Source organism: Anolis carolinensis, chromosome 5 (assembly GCF_035594765.1).
Source record: "Anolis carolinensis isolate JA03-04 chromosome 5, rAnoCar3.1.pri, whole genome shotgun sequence".
Taxonomy (NCBI): Eukaryota; Metazoa; Chordata; class Lepidosauria; order Squamata; family Dactyloidae; genus Anolis; species Anolis carolinensis.
The window spans coordinates 80,753,806-80,775,451 of record NC_085845.1 but is presented as its reverse complement, the minus strand read 5'-3'; the positions used below and the strand labels follow the sequence as shown (position 1 = coordinate 80,775,451).

Genomic DNA, 21,646 nt, shown 5'->3' with positions numbered 1-21,646 from the left:
GAAACATTCCACATAATCACCTGGAGGACCTAGAAAACTCTTAAAGAGGTCATATTTTAAATAAGTGGTTAGGTAAAATCACGGGGACCATACTTTACATCTTTTCCTCCAGATCCTTGATCAAATTTGAATCAAAGGATGGTAAAATGATTCCACCCACAATATTATTCCACCAATTATTAGGTTCTTTGGTTTTTGTTTCTGTATCTAAAATCCATGGCCCATTGACCATATGCAGAAGGACTGAGGTCTGCAGTTAAAAGGCTCTCATGTGGCAGGTGAAAGGAAAGACCAGATCTTTGCAGGTAATTGGCATAGCCAACTTCATACCCCTCCCCAGATATTGCGAACAGCAATCCACACAATGTCTGAACATTCAACATGCTGATAGGGGGTTATGGGAGTTGTACTTTAAAACATCTGGGAGGTTGCCTATCCCTGGAATGGACTATACCAGTGGTTCCCAAACTTATTTGACCTGCCACCCCCTTTCCAGAAAAAATATGACTCAGCACCCCCTGGAAAGGGGGCGTGGCTTAGAGGGGTGGGCGTGGCTCCTGCTCAAGAGGGCGAGGCTGAGCTTCTCCCCTAGTCCAAGATGCAGGGCTGCGAGGGGAGGTGGGTGGGGCCACAAATGGGTGGCCAGGACTGAGATGGGCGGAGTTATGAGCTCTGAGGCAGGGTTGAGCTTCTATCCCTGTCCTGCGGCGCCTGCCAGGACACAGGAGGTGGGGCTAGAGGAGCGGGCAGGGCCTCTTCCCAAGTGCCTGATGGGGCTGAACCTACCCCGCCCCCGTGTTCTAACAAGGAGGAGGTATACAGAGGCTCAGCCCTGTCTCGCGCTCTTGGGAAGAGGCCCCACCCCCACCCCTAGCTCCGCCCTTTAGTCCTAAAAGGCCTCTCAGGAGAGGTATAAAGGCTCAGCCCTGTCTCAGGCTCTTGGAAGGAGGCCCCACCTCCTTTCCTAGCTCCGTCCTCTGTGTCCCAACAAGCGCCTTAGGAGAGATATAGATTCTGAGCCCTGTCTTGGGCTCTTGGGAAGAAGCCACTCCCACTCCTCTAGCTCCGCCCCTGTGTCCTAGCAGGCGTCTCAGGTGCTCAGCCCTGTCTCCGGCACTTGTGAAGAGGGCCCGCCACTCCTCTGGCCCCACCCCTTGTCCTAATAAGTGCCATCACCACCCCCCTGGATCACTCCAGCGCCCACTGGGGGGCAGTAGCACCCACTTTGGGAATCACTGGACTATACCATGGCCAATGTTCTTATTTAAGCATAAGCCACTATTACATATTTATTAGTTGGGCTGTGGCGCAGCTGTTGAGCAGCTGCCTTAAATCACTCTGACCATGAGGTCATGAGTTCGAGGCCAGCCCGTGGCGGGGTGAGCACCCGTCAATTAAAAATAAAAAATAGCCCCTGCTCGTTGCTGACCTAGCAACCCGAAAGATAGTTGCATCTATCAAGTAGGAAATAAGGTACCACTTATAAAAAAAGTGGGGAGGCAAGATTAACTAATTTACGACCTGGTATGAGGAAGTGCCGTCAGTGTGGATGATGAAGCAGCTGCTCCCCCCTGTGGCCAGAATCGAACATCCCCTCAGAAGAAAGTTAACTTGCCTCTGCGTGTGTGTCTCTCAGTCTCTGTTTGATGTGTTTATGGGCATTGAATGTTTGCCCTATGTGTGTTATAATGTGATCCGCCCTGAGTCCCCTTCGGGGTGAGAAGGGCGGAATATAAATACTGTAAATAAATAAATAAATAAATATCCTGCTGCTTTTCTTCCACAGTTCAGTGTCCTAAGAACCACCCTATGAGGTAGATCATATTGAGATATGACAGGCTTAAGATCACTCTGAGAATTTCTTATCTCAGTGGACGCTCAAGTGCTAGACTAAAGGACCTTTCATACTACATAGTTTAAAAGGGGCCACTGTAACTGCCATAGGAGTATATACAGTAGAGTCTCACTTATCCAACATAAACGGGCCGGCAGAACGTTGGATAAGCGAATATGTTGGATAATAAGGAGGGATTAAGAAAAAGCCTATTAAACATCAAATTAGGTTTTACAAATTAAGCACCAAAACATCATGTTATACAACAAATTTGACGGAAAAGGTAGTTCAATACGGAGTAATGCTATGTAGTAATTACAGTTTTTACGAATTTAGCACCAAAATATCACGATGTATTGAAAACATTGACTACAAAAATGCGTTGGATAATCCAGAACGTTGGATAAGTGAGACTCGACTTTCTCAGACTGAAAGCTCTATTGCCACATTGAACCATAAAGCCCAGGATTTCATAGGCTGCTACTGAAGTAGTTACACTCCTCTACTGCTGATTCCTTAAAGACCTTCTACAGAGGTAGTCAGTCTGTAAACCATTGTTGTGACAGTGAAAGATGAAAGATTGTTGTTCATGACATACAAAATCAGATTGCCTGATGATTTACTACGCTGTTAGTCCAAAATCTTGCCTGCCACCATTTGGGTCATCATTCCAGGTGAATTTTATATATTTTTTTCCAAATACATCTCACCAGATTTAAGGGGGGGGGGAGCACAATGATATTATTTCCAGAAACAGGCATGCCAATATTAAGTTTATCCAAAGTCAAAATCTGGCAAAATATTTCAAGAACACTGATTTCCAAGGCACGTCATGCAATATTTGAAGACACACAGAGCCGTACCCATGGCTGAGTCATACCTTGCAGTCTTGTCCAAATTTCTCTGAGCACGGCCCAGAAATACCTGTGTCTTTTGAGTGTCAGCTTTCTCCAGCTGATGGTAGTGTTATTGGAGGAAACCAGCATACACACATGCCATCATTCTGGAAACCCATAAAACAAATGCTGATCTCCAGGGCAAAAGTATAAGCCAAAACAGCACAGAAGAATCAGAAAATCCTAGCTCTAGCACCTGCAAATCACAGGCACCTCTTCCAGATTTGAAACACAAACTATGGGGGAAAATGTACTAGATCCACCAAGGAGCTTACTGTTTGGCAATGTAATTTTGTGTCCTTTCCCTCCATCAATGAGTCGCAGCACTTCTGGGAGATTTGAGAAACAATTTCCCCACATTTTAATCTCCAAGACCATTTTCAAGAGGTCCTTTATTATCCAGAAGTGATCTGAGGTTGATGTCACTTTGTTAAAAAATGGCTTCCACAAACAGTTTGGGGTAGGAGTGTGTGAAACGGCACAGAATTCATTCTGTTTTCGTTCTGTTTTCATTTCGAATTTCAGGTGATGAAATTGACTTGCATAACCCATGATAGTGTTTGGATTCACTAAATGGAATTTGATAGGAGAGGGGTTTGAGGATTTGTAGACACCATGATGTAATGGATTGACTGGAAAGGCATGTGTCGACAGCTGATTGGCTGAGCCAGTCAGGAGCCAGGATTCCGATTGGCTACTGTCTCTAGTGTGCTGCTGAGACAAACAGTTTTAACTGCTTGGAGAGTGAAGATAGCGCTGACTAGAAATTGTCGGGAAGGAAATGGCTGCCAACTCTCCAAAACCTGATTATTTATAAGGCAAATGAGGCATATTTAAAGACTGTTTATTCTCTCTGTTCTCGGTGTGAATTCAGAGAGACTGCTGTACATATTGTTGCCCTGTTTGATCTTTTGAACTGAATTAAAGATACTGTTACTTGTTATACAAGCCTGAGTGACACTATTATACTGCAGGATATATCTTGGTTCAGAAACTGTGGTAAAGCTTCTATTTATTTATATCTACAACCTATAACAAGGGGTGTAGGAGCACACACATCGCCAATGACACTCTGGGGGCTTTAACATCTCTCTGGCTTCAAGGTTGGAAAAATGACTTTATTGAACTACAACTTCCAGAATGGTCTAGAAAACTGAGGTATTCTGAGCACTGTAGCCCAACATAGTATATTTCCCAATCTCTACTTTCTCTTGCTGAAGGAACCCTCAAAATACAATGAGAATTTATTTGCAACTACTACCATGCCAATGTTTCTCCCATCCCAAAAAGCATACCAACCTGTGCCAGGTTTAATGGCAACTGGGCTGACAGCAGACAAATCCAAATTAGGTACAAGCTCATATCCTTTTTCTTGCTGTTTTCCTTTCCCTTCATGATATCTGCTATATATGCCACGGCCTGCAGAATATCCCCCGAAGTATGAACCTCTTGGGCCAGGTGTTCTGTTGCCTGCTGCACCCCGTCCTCTGCCTCTAACGCTGCCTGCTTGGAAAGAAAAACAGAGGTCTAAAATAATAAAAAAGAAGAAAAACTAGGCACACAGAAGCAACAATAGCATTCATTGAAAAGAATACAATACTTAAAAGAAAGGGCTGGAGGGAAGATTACTAAGACTTTTGGAGTCATTTGCATTATTTGCAGTCCTAAGCAGATAAACTAGTAGTTGGCTGTTATCCACTTTATGGCCACGTTACAGGCTTGCGAAAAATGTTTAGTATCTAGACATATGTTCGTTGTTGGTTGTATGTGGTCTAGCCCAATAATATTTTCTAGTGCTGTTTTATTTGTCCCAGAGCAGGGGTGGATAACTCTCGCCTTCCAGTTTGTTGCTGGAGCATAACTCCTTCATCCCTCACCTACTGGTTATACTGGCTAAGGTTGAATGGGAGATGCAGACCAATAACAAGTGTCTAGGACTGTGTGATGTATTTTCAGATGATGCGCGCAGATCCCAGTAGGGTGGCCTTTTGCAGTTGGCAGATCGTAATTTTGTCAATGTCTATTGTTTCCAAATGCTAGCTGAGATCTTTTGGCACGGCACCCAATGTGCCGATCACCACTGGGACCACCTGTACTGGTTTCTGCCAGAGTCTTTGAAGTTCAATCTTGAGGTACTGATAGCAGCTGAGTTTTTCCTGTTGTTTTTCGTCAATGCGACTGTCACCTGGGATGGCAACATCAATGATCCAAACCTTTTTCTTTTCCACAACTGTGATGTCTGGTGTGTTGTGTTCCAGAACTTTGTCAGTCTGGATTTGGAAATCCCACAGTATCTTTGCAAAAGTATTGGAAAATGAGCATTATTATTATTATTATTATTATTATTATTATTATTATTATTATTATTATTATTATTGGAGCCCCTGGTGGCACAGTGGGTTAAATCGCGGAGCTGCTGAATTTGTTAAACAAGAGGTTGACGGTTCGAATCTGGGGAGCAGAGTAAGCTCCTGCTGTCAGCTCCAGCTTCTGCCAACCTAGCAGTTTGAAAACATACACAAGTGGATAGATCAATAGGTACTACTCTGGTGGGAAGGTAATGGCGCTCCATGCAGTAATGCTGGCCATATGACCTTGGAGGTATCTATGGACAACACTGGCTCTTCGGCTTAGAAATGAAGATGAGCACCAACCCGCAGAGTCAGACACGACTAGACTTAAAGTCAGGGAAAAACATTATTATTATTATTATTATTATTATTATTATTATTATTATTATTATTATTATTATTATTATTATTATTTTACCCATCTAACCTAGTTGATGGTTCTGCAGAGGTTCTGTTCTGGCATTGGGGGGAATGCCAGAACAGAAAACGTTCTAACAGCAAATGCTAAAGGCCATTATTTGTGGGTAACAACACTATGGAGATAAAATTCTTAGTTAAATCAATTTGTATCACTGCAACAACCTTTATTATCGGCCTGCCTTGGTGTTGGAAGATCATAAGCAAAGACTAAGTAAGCCTCTTTCACCTTGGGTTTCCTGCCAAACATACATCAGATGCAGGTTGGGTAGAGAAAAAAGGCTATTTAGAAAAAGCATAGGGGCAATTGCCATCTCTCAGCGGGCCTTCCACATTACACAATCATTGCAATATGATTCCACTGGAACTGCCATGACTGTATTCTGTAGAATCCTGTGGTTTGTAGTTTGATGAAGCACTAGAGCTCTTTGGGTGAGAAGTCTATATTTTTATAAAGTGCAGAACACTGTGTTACAAATGAATAATGTGAAAGGACAACCAAGCTCAAACACCAGTTGGTGGTCCCAGGCTGTTGAGAGGCTACCAGCCTGCTCCCATGCATTACATTTATATCTTGTTCTTCCTCAATCATTGTAGGTAACACGTTGTCAGAAACAGAAACATACTGGCAGGTTAATTTTTGTAATCTAAGATTGATTGATTGATTGATTGAGTTAGATAGACAGATATCTGGCCTGATCATTAGGGTGGCTACAGACTGAAATGCAATCAAGTTTCAAACTCTGCCCCATGTAGTGTTGTCTTGTTTTGAATGTATATACTTCAATTGCAGTGCTTATCAGCCCAACCACTATATCAAGTAGTGAGGGATAATCAGATCCTGACTGATCTTGGAAATAAGACATGATTAACCCTGACTAATGTTGGTTGAGAGGCTTCCAAAGTATACCAGGTGCTGTAGGCTATATTTCAGAAGAAGGTATTGGCAAAACCACCCCGAGTACAATCAGCCCTCCATATTCTTGATTCTATATCCACAAATTCAACCATCCTCAGCTTGGATTTTTTTTTTGTAAATCCCAGAAACTAACCTTGATTTTGCTACTTTGTGTAATAAGCACCATTTTACTTTGTCGTCGTATATGAATGGGATACCAAGCGGATGTCATAAATCTTGTCTTAGAAAACTATCAAATTCATGAGATCACCATAAGTTGACAAATGATTTAAAGACACAGATACACAGACACAGCTCAATCTGTCTCTGTATGTATGTGCCTTTTCTCAAGCCATCCTACACATTTCCACATTCGTGAGATTTGATAACTGTAGGAACTACTGCCGTGCTGATCCTAAACTGATGCAGTAGCGCAAAGACAACCCTGGATATTCAGTTACTTCTACAGAGGAACAGATTAAGTCTTATACACAGGGTTTTTATTCTTATACATATTGGAGAATTACTACGTAGTACGTACATGCCTAGACAGACTGTAAAGTTGCAGTCTATGTGGTAAACATTAAGATATAGATCAAGAGTGGTGAAGACAAAGCATCAAGAAGTAACAAATGCAGTGTGCCTCAATGAATGATTTATGGAAATGGTGATGAAATGCTTATTTTATTCTGTCTCATAAACAGCTGAATTAGTCTGTTAGAAATAATAATTAGTTTTGCAGCTCCTTACATTTTGCTTTCCTTGGGGCACGTCTAATTTGTGTAATTAACTGTTTGGATTACTATACTTCTACAATGTCTGCAGACTTCTCTGCCAAAGAATGCTGGTGCTTCACCAAAATACATTAAGGAGTTCACAACACTGAGTTACAGCATTTATAATGCAGTGTCAAGCTGCATTATTTCTACAATGTAGATCAGGGGCGGTTCAACCGCAAGGCAAATTAAGCACTTGCCTTGGGCACCATCGTCTGGGGGGTGCCGGGGGGGGGGGGGAAGAGGTGAAGAGGCAGCATCAGCGGTGGCGGTGTGGGGCTTCTTCACACTTTCCCCCCCTTCCTGGCTTCGGAGGGGCAACTGGGAGGCTCCCAGCGCCCCTCCGAAGCTGGGAAGGGGGGAAAGTGCAAAGAAGCCCCACGCTGCCGCCGCCTGAGCTGCCCTGTGAGAGGCAGAGCCAAGTCCCAGTCACTCCCTCCCTCCTTCCCTTCTTCCTACCTTCACCCGGGGTGGTGGGGGCTTGCTGGGGCCTGGCTCCACCTCTTGTCGGGCGGCTCAGGGGATGGCATGGTGGCAGCAGCGGCTCTCCTGGCCCAAGCCTGGCCTGGCCTCAAAGCTGCCATGCCATCCCCTGAGCCGCCTGGCCTGGAAGCTGAGAGCCAAGGAGGAAGAGAAGGAGAAGGATAACTTCTCCTTCTCCTCTTTGGCTCTCAGCTCCCGGAGGAGCCACAGCTGCCACTGCGCCGTCCCCTGACCGCCCGGCCTGGGAGCCAAGAGCCAAGGAGGAGATGGAGGAGGAAGAGGAGGAGGAGGAGGAGAAGTTTGTACTTTGGCTCCCGAGCCAGGTGGCTCAGGGGACAGTGCGGCAGCAGCAACGGCTCCCCTGTACCTGGCCCGGCCCGGCCTCAAAGCGGCCAGCATCATCAGCAATGGCCCCGGCGCCCCATCCCAGGCGGCCAAGGTAGGAAGAAGGCAAGGAGAGAGGGAGCGGCTGGGGTCTTTCTGGGGCGTAGTTCCGCCTCTTGCTGGGTGACTCAGCGGCGACTCCCCCGGCCCCAGCCTGGCCTGGTCCGGCCTCAAAGTTGCCAGCAACAGCAGCGATGTCTCCGGGTGGAGAAGGTAGGAAGAAGGCAAGGAAGGACGGAGCTGCTGGGGCCTTGCTGGGGCCTGGGTCTGCCCACCTGGGCTCAAAGCTGCATCTAGTGATTGGTATTGGGGGGGGGGGGGGGTTGCCAAAAATATTGCTTGCTTACACTTGAAAATTACCTAGGGCCGGCCCTGATGTAAATGTATACTTAATCTTTCAATGTTGGTTACAAGCCTCATTAACTACTAACCTATTAACATAGCCCCAAAAATGCCACTTACAAACAAAAGAAGGATATCACAATGCTGGAGAAAACCCTGAAATTTTCAGGAGTAGAATAAAAATCATTGGAGACCAAAACCAAGGAACACATTAAAAAACGGAAACCAGAAAAAAACCTGTTTAAATATCTCAATGAAAAGGGAACGTGTTCAGTTTTTGGAGTGCTAGCTGCTACCAGGATGTGTATGGACATGGAGTAAACTAGGAGTGAAATGAAGTATCCTAGAGATAAAGATGGCTAGCAGGCTGGTGTACTCTAACATTTTCTTGTAGATCTTCCTTGTTATGACTTTCAATACATTGCCACTTACGTGACATGAGCATTATTTTTTAAAACAATGTTGCATCTTTCAAAGCAATAAAAACATAATAAAGCAGCTCTAACAATTTGCTGCACGTTTCACATATAGACAGGTACAATTTAAATAGGCTATAATTTTTAAACTCAATGTTTCTAATAATGTCTGCTATGTATGCAGCAACAACTTCCAGATCAATAGATTCCTTTCAGGATCTTGCAAAGAGAAAAAGTATCAACCAGTTCAATATAGTTTGTGGCAGCCACAAAAACATGTTTCTGGAGTATAACAACTACTTTCAAAGTAAGTACCACACAATTAAAAAAGAAATAACACTATCAAACCAGGAACTGAACATTTTTCAAATTTTGTTACATAGTATTATGCAACTAATTTGTTAATTAATTAAACAGGCTTTTAAATATGACTGGGAAAAAAGTAAAATGTTTCGTTAGAATGACACCCTGCCACAGAAACTAGTGGGAGCTATTCCTTTCAGTAGCAGAACCTATATAGTATGTACAGCTTTAAAAAGATATAACCAACTGAGAATTGGATAAATCGCAGCCTTCAGATGGCGTTGAATCACAATTCCCAACATTACTCACCACTTGCTATTCTGGCTAAGATTAATAGAAATTGTAACTCAACAGCAGCTATAAGGATGCCTGATGCTCGTCTCTGTAGACACATTGGCCTGCATCCAAGGGGAGACTTCTGCGCTATTAGAAAAGGTTATTTTGTGGAATCGGGAAATGTGATGACTGTGCTCTTTCCTTGTAGTTACTTCTGTCAAAGCCTTGGAAAGTTTTATCTACAGCAATTGATGTATTTTATTGTTTTTCCAGGGGGTACTATTAATTTATGATGTTGTTTTGACTGTTTGTTGCCTATGTTTTGTTTTGCACTTGTTGTATCTTGTATTTTGTGTCACACCTTGAGTGTTTTATGAACCGCCCCAAGTCCCTCTGGGAGATGGTGGCAGGACATGAATAAAGTTTCATCAATATTATTTATTATTAAAGCCCCCAAACCTGTCTCTTAAGCTAGGCAGCACTCTAACCCAAGGTGCTGCAGATCAGGATGCATGGAAATGACTATCACAGTGCTCTCCTTCTTCGGTTTAAATTAATACATTTTTTCTGAAATGAAACATTTCTTTACTTGGTTGTCTGTTTGTATTTTACCAGAACTTGTTAAGATGTCCATCATTAATTAGCACTGCGAATGTTTCTACAAATCAGTAGGGTTATGCATTCAGGGTAAACCTCGACCCGTTTCGTGTCCTGGCTTTTGGTGTGGGTGGGGGATCTGGTTTTGGAAGCCTCCCGAAATTTGGAGGGCAGATATCTATTTTCACTCTGGGGTGCCAAAAAATCAGTTTTCTATCATCCCATTATGGGGCGGGGGGGTGGGTGGGGGGGGCAGGCTTCCCAGGCTCCCCTTCCCATCATTTTAGGCATTTAAGCTGTTCTACTCTAGAGGAGAGGCGCTTGGCTGCAGGCAGGTGCTGCGCTTTCTCTCTTGGGCCTGCACACCACACACTCTCTTTCCAAGGCATTTAAAGGAGACAAGTAATTTCTTAAAAGCTGTTTCTTACTCTAGAGGAGATACGCCAGCAGCCACACTCTTTCCATTCCATGGCATTTAAAGGAGGCAAGCAAATTATTAAAGCTGTTTCTTACTCTAGAGGAGTGGCTTAGCTGCAGGCAGGTGCATGCGCATGTCAGCAGCCACGCATTCTTCCAAGGCATTCCCACTTCCAGGTAAGGAAGAGCAATAACTTCCTGGAAGAGGAGAGGTAACTAATAGTAGTTTTCAGGGAATGAGGGTTTTCTTTTGTTTGCTTGGGGGATTAATAAAAATGATTAAATTGTGATGTTGAAAAGCAGGCAAGGAGCCGGGATTGGCTCCTGCTAGCTTTTGTGTTGAGCTGATTTTTATAGGGAGAGGGGCTTCCCAATACATGCGGCTGAAGGAACTAAAGTAAGGAAAGAATGGATGAAACGAAGAGAAACAGTTTCCACACACAACTCTACAAATCAGTCAGTTTGTGAATTGGGGTATTCACCGTCATTGTAGTAAATTCTGATTTGTGAGAAATTATGAAGAAATAACACAAAATCCTATTGTTGTTGTTTTTTTTAAGAGGGAGAAGGTCACCCTGAAAATCCACTCTCAGTTATAAGATACTTTTAATTTTATTTTTGCTTTAGTATTTCAGTACCCACCTCCAGAGTAAATGCAACCTTGCTTAAGATCTATTTGTTGCTATGAAAGCTCAAAGTGTCATCCGCTTTCAGGGAATGCCACCTAAAAGAATCCCATTGAAATCTCTTTTGCCAAAACAAGAAAAGTAAGCTCAGAACTAGTGAGCTTTAGGCTAAGCAGAGATGGACTCTCGTAAAGCCTCTGATGTGTGTCTAGGGCAGTGGTTCTCAACCTGGGGTCCTCAGATGTTTTTGGCCTACAACTCCCAGAAATTCCAGCCAGTTCACCAGCTGTTAGGTTGAGAACCACTGGTTTAGAGAAAGAATATTTCCATCAAAACAAAATGATCCTTATTATTCTTACTATTGCTTTTATTTATCTATATGCCACTTTTCTCTCTAAAAAAACGCACACTGTTTAAGGAATGTAATATTGCTATAGCATTTTCACACTTCAATTCCTAAATGATAATGAAGAAGTCCTGACAGAAACTGCTTTAAATGCATTTCTGAAATGTTGAATGAGTCCTAGATAGGTCATGCAACCAGTAGGAGGGAAAAGAGGAAGAACATGTTTTGATATCTGCCTTCTTTTGAATGCTGGATATTATTTAGAACAGAGGTTCTTAACTTGTGGGTCCCCAGGTGTTTTGGCCTACAACTCTCAGAAATCCCAGCCAGTTTACCAGTTGTTAGGATTTCTGGGAGTTGAAGACCAAAAACATCTGGAGACCCACAGGTTGAGAACCACTGGTTTAGAAACTCACAAATTTTTTCACATCCTATGAGCATACACGATCTGCTATCTTAATAGGAGCTGTGATAGCACAGCGAGTTAAGCCGCTAACTGCAGGAAAGCTGCTGACCAAAGGGTTGGCAGTTTGAAGCCGTGAGTCAGGACAAGCTCCCAACTGTCAATCCTAGCTTCTGCCAACCTAGCAGTTCGAAAGCATGTTATAAGAGTAGATCAATAGGTACTGCCTTGGCGGGAAGGTAAAAGGACACCCTATGCAGCCATGCCAACAAAACACAATTGGCGATGTCTACAGTCAACAGGCTTCTCAACATGGAAAATGGAACAAGTGCACCTCCCCATGGCCAGAGTTGAGCATCGCCTCCAGACGCTGGAAATGAAAAAAGTGAAGGCCTTTATCTTTGCTGTGTACATGTATTGTATGTCATTGCTGTGTAAAAGGCATGGAATGTTTGCCTTATATGTGTACTGTAATCTGCTCTGAGCCCCTCCAGGGAGATAAAGCGGAATATAAATAAAGTGTATTATTATTATTATTATTATTATTATTATTATTATTATTATTATTATTATTTGATTGATGGCTCTGGGCTCTTCTTTTTTAAACAGAGAGGCGCAAATTTCTTATCAGAGGGGATGAGGGTTGAGATACAAAGTGTGAGAGAGCTTGGTACGATCACATTATGGGCCACTGTTGAGGAGTAGACTATATATTCAGTGTTTTGTGAAAGGTAAATTAAGAGCTAGGCATGTCACATAATTCATACTTAGGAGAAAGAGGTCCCATCCATAAAACAAGCATGTTAAACATCCCCACCAAAAAAAGTACCAAACGCTATATACTAACCTTTCACAAAATATTCTCTGTTTGGACCAATCAAAGCATTGTATGGATATCCATAATAGGCCAGGGTGTATGGATCACAAGAGTATACATAATTGGGCTGCTGAGTTACTTCAGTTGTTGTTGTTCCTCCTCCGCTGCCTCCTTTGGCTGCTTTCTGGTAACGTGTGTATTGCTCTTTGTCAACTGGCTTGGCTAAGGTCACTTCCAGGCAGGATCCTTCCAGCTCAGTGTTGTTGAGATTATTCATGGCCTGAACTGCATCTTCCCGGCTTGTGAAGTGTACAAAGGCATAATCTCGTATTTTCTTCACCCTTTCTACGCAGCCAGGGTTAAACTGTCCAAACACTTTTTTAATTGTATCCTCTGTTGTTTCGATCATTAAATTCCTGACGTATAGAATTTTTACTGTCTCCATGACATCTTCATCAACATCTATTTCTGGCTCAGCCCAGTCAACTGCAATCTGATGCCCCCAAAGTTGGATTCTCCCAGGCATCAGTTTCCTCCTCGCCATTGCGGCTGCTCTGTGGCTTTCATACTCCACAAAGGCAAATCCTCGGTTTTTCATCTTATCTGCCGCACTGGCGTATACAATGACGTCTAGCACACCTTCCGTCACCTTGGAGATCTCTTCTAGAATTTCTTCTCTCTTTTTCATCTTAGGGATCCCACCAATGAAGAGCCTGCAGTTATCCACACTGCAACACACTCCTAACAGCCTCCCAGGACGGATTTCGTAGTTGTTTAGTTCTTTGACGGCACGCTTGGCTTCGTATTTTTGAGTGTACATTACAAAGGCATAGCCACGATTTTTTCCATCGAAGTCCATCATCAGGCGCATTTCATAGATCCGACCTGCAGTCTCAAATACAGGGACCAGCTCATCTTCATAGACATCACGAGGAATTTTACCCACAAAGACTTCACATCCACGAGGAGGATGGAGCCCTTCCCAGCCTGGTGGTGGTCCACCATATTTGCGTTGCCCATTCTCCTGAACCAGATTATATCCTGTGCGTTCCATTAGTTGTATTAGTGCAGGTCCGTTTGGCACATTTGCCAGTTCTTCGGGAATATGGACTTTATTTGCCTGCATTTTGGAGGAATCATTATTCATCCTAGCGGTAGAATCTTCAGCTGTCATTATGTTCTAATCATTCAAAAGGTAGGGATACCTAGACAAAGAGATTTTTAAAAAGGAACATTAATTCAATATTTTAAACAATTTTCATAGATGAGAGTGTGATTGCTAAGAGACAAACATGAAGAGCAACTTTGTCAATATAAGATTCAACTATTTACACAAAACTAAACTTCCCAGGTAAGTGGGTGGGGAGGAGAAAAGTACTATAAGGTGATACAACTTGAACATCTCTTATCTGGAACTCTGAAATTCAAAATATTCCAAAATCTAAAATCATCCACATGGGTGGCTGAGACAGTGACACCTTTTTCTTATGGCTCAAACTATGCAAATTTTGTTTCATATACAAAATTCATGTATAGAATTATCTTCAATCTATGTGTATAAGATATATGAGAAACATATATTAATTTGGTGTTTAGATTTGTGTCCCAGCTCCAGAATTCTCATTATGTACAAACTGTATATGTAAACACAGGCATTACAGTATCCATTAAAATACAAAATTCCATACACTTCTGTTCCCAAGCATTTCAGATAAAGGATACCCAACTTGTACTGACCATTCTATAGAAAACTGCAAAGAAAAAGAATCAGTAAATGCAGGCAATAAAATGTTGTGGCTGTTCTGTGCTGGAATGGGATGTAATTTCAGGTTCCCCCAAGAGTTTATCTAGGGCTGAACGATGACATATGTTACTACTTTTGTATAAGCTTTATTGATGGTAAATGATGTAGCAAATAGTATACAGACGGAAGCTTTTCAATTGTTTTGCTAATGGGATATAGCACAGCCAATGAATGATACAACTGAACTCCTAAACAACAATTCTACCCAGACCATTTCCAGCCAGTGATCAGGTTAAAGCCCCATTGCTAGATAAACAGGACCCCTTGGTCCTGAATATTGTATATTGTCTAGATCCAGGGAAGTCATGCTACCCCTCGATTCTGCCTTGGTCAGACCACGCCTGGAATACTGTGTTCAATTCTGGGCACCACAGTTGAAGGGAGATGTTGACAAGCTGGAATGTGTCCACAGGAGGGTGACTAAAATGATCAAGGGTCTGGAGAACAAGACCTATGAGGAATGGCTTAAAGAGTTGGGCATGTTTAGCCTGAAGAGAAGGCTGAGAAGAGACATGATGGCCATATATAAATATGTGAGGGGAAGTCATAGGGAGGAGGGGTTGGACTGGATGGCCCATGAGGTCTCTTCCAACTCTACTATTCTGTGATTCTAGGGAGCAAGCTTGTTTTCTGTTGCCCTGGAGACTAGGATGCAGAAAAATGACTTCAAACTACAGGAAAGGAGATTCCACCTGAACATTAGGAAGAACTTCCTCACTGTGAGAGCTGTTCAGCAGTGGAACTCTCTGCCCCAGAATATGGTGGAGGCTTCTTCTTTGGAAACTTTTAACCAGAGGCTGGATATAGCCTTCTGTCGGGGGTGCTTTGAATGCAATTTTCCTGCTTCTTGGCAGGTAGTTGGACTGGATGAGCCATGAGGTCTCTCCCACCTCTATGATTCTATGAAAAGCACTAAAATATGTTTGGGAACAAAAATTGCCTATGCACAAAAGTAGCCCTTAACTAATTTTGCAAAGCACCAGTCAAACGTCTTCTATATCCATGGTCTGCCTTTGCTGCTGTAGAAAAACAGCAAATGATTCAGTGATATGTTTACATTGGCATGGCTGCATTCCTATCCGTTTGATTATTACAAGGTAAGAGAATCAAGGTGCAAGAAAGGATCATGTTCCTCTAGTCCATGCCTCCACCCCAAAAGATGGTCATATACTTATGAACTCTATCCAAGTCAATCTATGTGTTCAGATGTAACACAATTTATTGCAAGCAGGGAACTAATGCACTGTTCAGAACAAATATTTCAACTCATATTGTATAACAAAGTTAAATATGCAATTGAACAACTTCCCTACAAGAAAACAGAGTTTGGAAAGGTTATTTCTTTGGACTATAATGCTAAGTACTCCAAACACCTGAAAGTAACGTTTAAAAACATTAAGGAAGCATGCCTCCTCTCCCAGCCCCTATTTTTCCTCATATTTGTCCATTTATTCACAGTTTCTTCTATGGTAGTGAAAATTTGTATAGTTTTAAAATAAAATTAAAATATTGTACCATGTTTGGAAATAAGGCTATCAGAAAAAATGATTTCTGAGTGTGGGAGAAGAAAAGGGGATTAAAGGTCTAATACGTCAACACTAAAAATATTACAAGGCCCTGGGATCAATCTTGTTATACTGCCATTTTCCCAAGGTCATTTTGATCAGAGTTCATGTTAATAACAGAAGCTGCACCATGTTTCACATAATGACTTATTGTCATTTAGCATTCTTCTTGCAAAAGAACTGATTCTGCAGAAGATCAGGGAAGTTGTTTTACATCCCCGGTGCAGTGCAGTTCCCCAATACAACCAGAATTTCCATAAAAAGACTCTGCGAAAAAGGGGGTTATCCAATATTGACATGGCCATTTATTTATGGCCTTTCTATTATATTTAGTAATGATATTATGCCATGAACTTCATATCAGACAAACCTTTTCAAAACACTGCTGTACACTGGGCCCATCTTTTTGAAATACCCAGTAGTTTAAAAAAGGGATAGAAGTAAAGACATTTCCTAAAACCTTCCCCTTCCCAAAGAACAAAATTAAATACAAATAAGAATGCTTGTGTATTTCACAAGTAGTCTGTAGTCCAAATTTTCCCCACTCAACTAAATCCTCCAATTGTTAAGAGTATACAGTGTTCCCTCACTACTTCGCGGTTCACTTTTTGCGGATTCACTGTTTTGCGGTTTTTCAATAAACTTAAAAGACTATTATAAATCATAAAAAATTACAATTTACAGCCTAAGGAAGGGAGGAAGGAGAAGCCAGAAGGAGAGAAAAAGAGCCCAAGGGGCAGCGGGAGGAGAAGGAGGTGATTTATTAACACATGATTGGTTGATAAAGACTTAAAATAGTGTATAACTACTAAAATAATGAATAAATATTAAAATAAATATAGTGTCCCTACTTTGCTGATTTTCACTTATTGCGGGTGGTCCTGGAACCTAACCCCCGCAATAAGTGAGGGAACACTGTAGTTCAGGATGTAGTTGCTTAACTGAGCAAATTCAAGTTCTTTTAAAGAATCAAACACTGATAGCCAGGAAATGTACAACCAATTTAATACGTCTATTAAAGTGAACAAGCTAAACATAGGATATTGTGGGTGAACTTGACATGTAATAGCCCATTTTCAGTGTTTCTCTTTCAATTTGCCGATTTGTTTTTCATTTGGTGAGTTTTTCAGTATGAGGTTATTTGGGTATGTGCATTAGAGTTGTGCGTTCGAGATAAACCTTACCCCATTTTTGTGTCTCGGCTTTGTGTTCTTTTTTGAGAGCCTCCCGAAACTGGGAGGGTAAGTACCTGTTTTCAGTTTGGGCCCCCGAAAATCAGACCATTATGGAGGGCTTCCTACCCAGACTCCCCTTCCCGGCGTGCGCTTTAAGGAGGCCTCTTACCTGCTGCTTCTACTCTAGAGTAAAAGGTGCTCAGCTGCAGGCACTGGCAGGTATGCATGCTTTCCAGGCCTGCCTGCACGCCATGCCACATACGCACTCTCCTTGGAAAGAGAGCGCGTGTGTGGCGTGGCATGCAAGCAGGCATGTAAAGCACATGTGCCTGCAGCCGAGCGCCTCTTACTCTCAGCTGCAGGCGTGCTCCTGGTCTGCCTGAACGCCATGCCACGCTACACATGCACTGTCTTTCCAAGGCAAGGAGGCAAGTTCTGGGAGGCGCTTGGCTGCAGACGAAAGCAGGCTTTCATTTCGAGCACATTTTCGTGCAGGAAGGGGGCTTCCCTTTTTGTGCTCCTGAAGAAACAGAAGACACAAAAGAAATGGTAGAAATGGTAGGAACGAATTCCATGCACAACTCTAATGTGCATTGATGGGTGACTATTTTATCCACTCACTATATAAAACATTAAAATGCAATGTTGATAAACTTCAGAGTGATGCTGACATGGCAGCCTTTAATATAATGGAGTTGCATGCTTTCAAAAGTCTGTCTGCTGACTTGTACATTTTCTGTAAAGCAAACGTACTGGGTGAAGAGGCCCTGTCAGTAAAGTCTTAAATGAGATGTAAAAGGAAAAGAACAAATTAACAAAACTATTAATCAGTGCCTTTGTAGATCAAGCAATATTTTGTATGACTGACATGGGAAAGAACAGCTTTTGCCATCTGGCAGAGTATTTAGGCAGTCATTTCCCCTTTTCTCCCCAACAATGTATGTTTTCTTTGTGACATGGAGAAAAGGCTGAAGGATTTGCAGGTACTCCACAAGCAAGGAGTAGTAATGCAATTGTTGTCCATTGAAATGACCACCAGCCACTGCATTGTGCATAGAGCTCTTCAGACAAACTCCCTTTGATTTTAGGCACACAATGAGCACACAAGTCAGTCTACATTACAGGAAAAATTGCTCTCTGAATCATGAGTGTGCTAATACCCTAGTATTAGTTCTAGTTCAAAATTTGGAAAGGTTACAATTTATTTACTCCATTTCCCAGAAATTTTCAACCGGTGGAGCAATTATGGGAATTGAATTGAATGAATGTTTGGATTGAATGTTTGCCTTATATGTGTAATGTGATCCACCCTGAGTCCCCTTCGGGGTGAGAAGGGTGGAATATAAATACTGTAAATAAATAATAAATAAATAAATTGTAGTCCAAAAAATTCCCCACAAAACAACTTCCCTTTTGAAGCTTTGCCAGGATATATATAAATGTATCCATAGAAAAATAGGATGAAAATTGTATTGTCTCCATTTTGTTATTAAACCTCTGCATTTAGCCTCCTATGTCTATAACCTAATGTTTTATTCAGCATTAAATTCCAGTTTGCTTCCAAACATGTTCTGCTTCAGCTGTTTTTTAAAAGAGGTGACATTGATTATAAGCCTTATAGGTTGGTTGGTTCCAGCCGTGTCAAGGACTTCAATTGAAAAGGAAACAATAGCTGGTGGACAGCAGTCTGCTCTTCTGTAAATATGTTTCACAAGCAAGGTGTATTTAAAGAGCAAAACAGAAGGTATGAATCAAGGAGAGATGAGGATTTCACAAAAGAGGAATCGCTAAGAGTTCCTTATCACAAACTCCCCAGGGAAAACCTGAAAAAGAAACAATGGAATCCACACAGAAAAAAGAGACATAATGTAGAGGGCTAAAAAGGATCTTTAATGCCATCTTCTTAAAATCCTAAGGCATATCTCTATTCTTTTTAAAATATGTTTTTGAACTTCCCACCACAATCACTGTTCTGCAACACAAAAATGCTGAGCATGGTGATCCTCCAGATGTTGCTGGATTACAGTTTCCACAGTCTCCCATTATTTTTTCTATGTTGCCCAGGGGTGATGGGATTTGTAGTCCAGTATTATCTGAAGGGTCAGACATTCCCTATTGAAACTGCATATAAGAAAACAGCCACAGAATATTCTGTCTGAACCTATTGCTACACAGTAGAATCATCCCTGGAAGTCCTTGCAAGGGTTGTGTTGACAGTATGCCTTGTTTCCCATATACTGTATCTTGGACATTTAAAGATGGGCTTAAAGTTAATCTTAAAAACTGTGACATAGACACCAAGAACTGGGAAGCCCTGGCCCTTCTAACTAGAGGTCAGCTGTTAGCAACAGTGCTGTGGATTTCGAAAAAGCAAGAATGGAAGATGAAAGGGAGAAATGTGCCAAGAAGAAGGCACATCAAGCCAATCTTTGTTGGAACCACCTTCCATCTGGAAGTACAGTAGAGTCTCACTTATCCAACATTCACTTATCCAACGTTCTGGATTATCCAACGCATTTTTGTAGTCAATGTTTTCAATACATCGTGATATTTTGGTGCTAAATTTGTAAATACAGTACAGTAGAGTCTCACTTATCCAACACTCGCTTATCCAACGTTCTGGATTATCCAACACATTTTTGTAGTCAATTTTTTCAATATATCGTGATATTTTGGTGCTAAATTCGTAAATACAGTAATTACTACATAGCATTACTGCGTATTGAACTACTTTTTCTGTCAAATTTGTTGTCTAACATGATGTTTTGGTGCTTCATTTGTAAAATCATAATCTAACTTGATGTTTAATAGGCTTTTCCTTAATCCCTCCTTATTATGCAACATATTCGCTTATCCAACATTCTGCCAGCCCGTTTATGTTGGATAAGTGAGACTCTACTGTAGATGAATAGACATCTATTCATTGCGAAAGAACATGTGGATCAAGAATAAGTACCTACAGTCATCTATGGACCCACTGTCAACACCCTACAGTTGGACAACAATCATACTTGGTTCTGAGTGATAGCCTATGATGATGATCAAGGATGAGAGTAAGTATATTTACACTAAAACCCAGTCCTGAAGCTCAGAGATAACAGCTGACATACTGTATTTCTTCAAGACACAGTTTCCTCTATATATAAACATATCTAAAATGTTTATATGCTTTAGAAGCGCAGGTTTATCTTATGTATTTTAGTTGGTAGTGGTGGCACCGAAATTAGGGTGCGCCTTACAATTGATGGCATCTTACAATTGAAGAAATATGGATATACAGTAGAGTCTCACTCATCCAAGACTCGCTTATCCAAGGTTCTGGATTATCCAACGCATTTTTGTAGTCAATGTTTTCAATATATTGTGATATTTTGGTGCTAAATTCATAAATATAGTAATTACAACATAACATTAGTGTGTATTGAGCTACTTTTTCTGTCAAATTTGTTGTATAACATGATGTTTTTGTGCTTAATTTGTAAAATCATAACCTAATTTGATGTTTAATAAGCTTTTCCTCAATCCCTCCTTATTATCCAAGATATTCACTTATCCACTTAGCTTGGGTAAGTGAGACTCTACTGTATTTTGGTATTCAGTTCAGAATGTGATTCTTAAGGATTTCATGACAAAGTGCAGTGTGAAATGGGATACAATGTGTTTTCCTAGTTATTGGTTATGAGAAAAAAACATTATTTTTTGCACATATCTCATTGTGGAAAATACCACTATCTGAAATGAAATAGAGATGCTACTAGTCAGAGCAGATAAAAGTGAGAAACGCGGACCAACAGTATGACTCCATGTGAGGTAGCTTCATAAACTTAGGATAAAATTTCATTTAAGCTGTATAAAATGTATCAAAATGTATATAAAAATGTATCAAAATGTTAATCAGTGCACTGAGAAAATACAGCTCAGTTTTTCATTTCCTTCTCTAGTTGGTGAGATATTATGAATGGGAACTAAGTCATGACAGTCAACTGGATAAGAATGAATGAAAAAATGTTCAATGTTGTTAGTAGGCTGATCTTCTGATGGAATGAATGGTGTTCAGCCTGTAGTAGAGTTTGCACACACACACACACCACAAACCATTAAGGATCATATCATATTGGGATATAATCCGTTTCTATCAGTATGCATACCATATTTTTTTTACGACTGGATGCATATTGTATTGAGACTGGTTGCATACGATTCTTATGATTATTACGATACTTATGATTTGAAAATGCTGCCTTTTGACTCATCTCACCATCCTACATCATTCTATGACCTTTTAAAAAGTATTGCTGCTAACAGAATGCATACGGATTTTCCTTTCACACACAAAAACAGCGCTTCAGCAAGAATCCGTAGTATTTCAAAAAAACATTATTAGAATTCCATTTGCAAATAATTCGTTTCCGTGACACTTGCAGACCGATCCCGGCAGAATACTGACAGGATGGGGCAAATGTCATGTGATGGGACCTGTTCGAACTAATTCTCAAACAGTCTCAGAAATGGAGTATTTC

At 41.4% G+C, this 21,646-nt stretch overlaps 1 protein-coding gene across 6 annotated transcripts in view; it reads right to left on the bottom strand.

Annotated features, from left to right (window-relative positions):
- Positions 1–21,646, bottom strand: part of rbm47 (RNA binding motif protein 47) — a 121,715-nt gene that overhangs the window by 9,050 nt on the left and 91,019 nt on the right. For 4 of the 6 annotated variants that reach the window (XM_062981662.1, XM_062981663.1, XM_062981664.1 and 1 more), the window contains exons 2-3: positions 12,613–13,787; positions 4,030–4,257 (exon numbers count right to left, since the gene is read on the bottom strand). In XM_062981662.1, coding sequence (XP_062837732.1) covers positions 4,030–4,257; positions 12,613–13,756 — 1,372 coding nt within the window. In that variant the 5' untranslated portion in view covers positions 13,757–13,787. The remainder of the gene's footprint in view (positions 1–4,029; positions 4,258–12,612; positions 13,788–21,646) is intronic. The other 2 variants (XM_062981667.1, XM_062981665.1) reach the window with 2 other exon arrangements.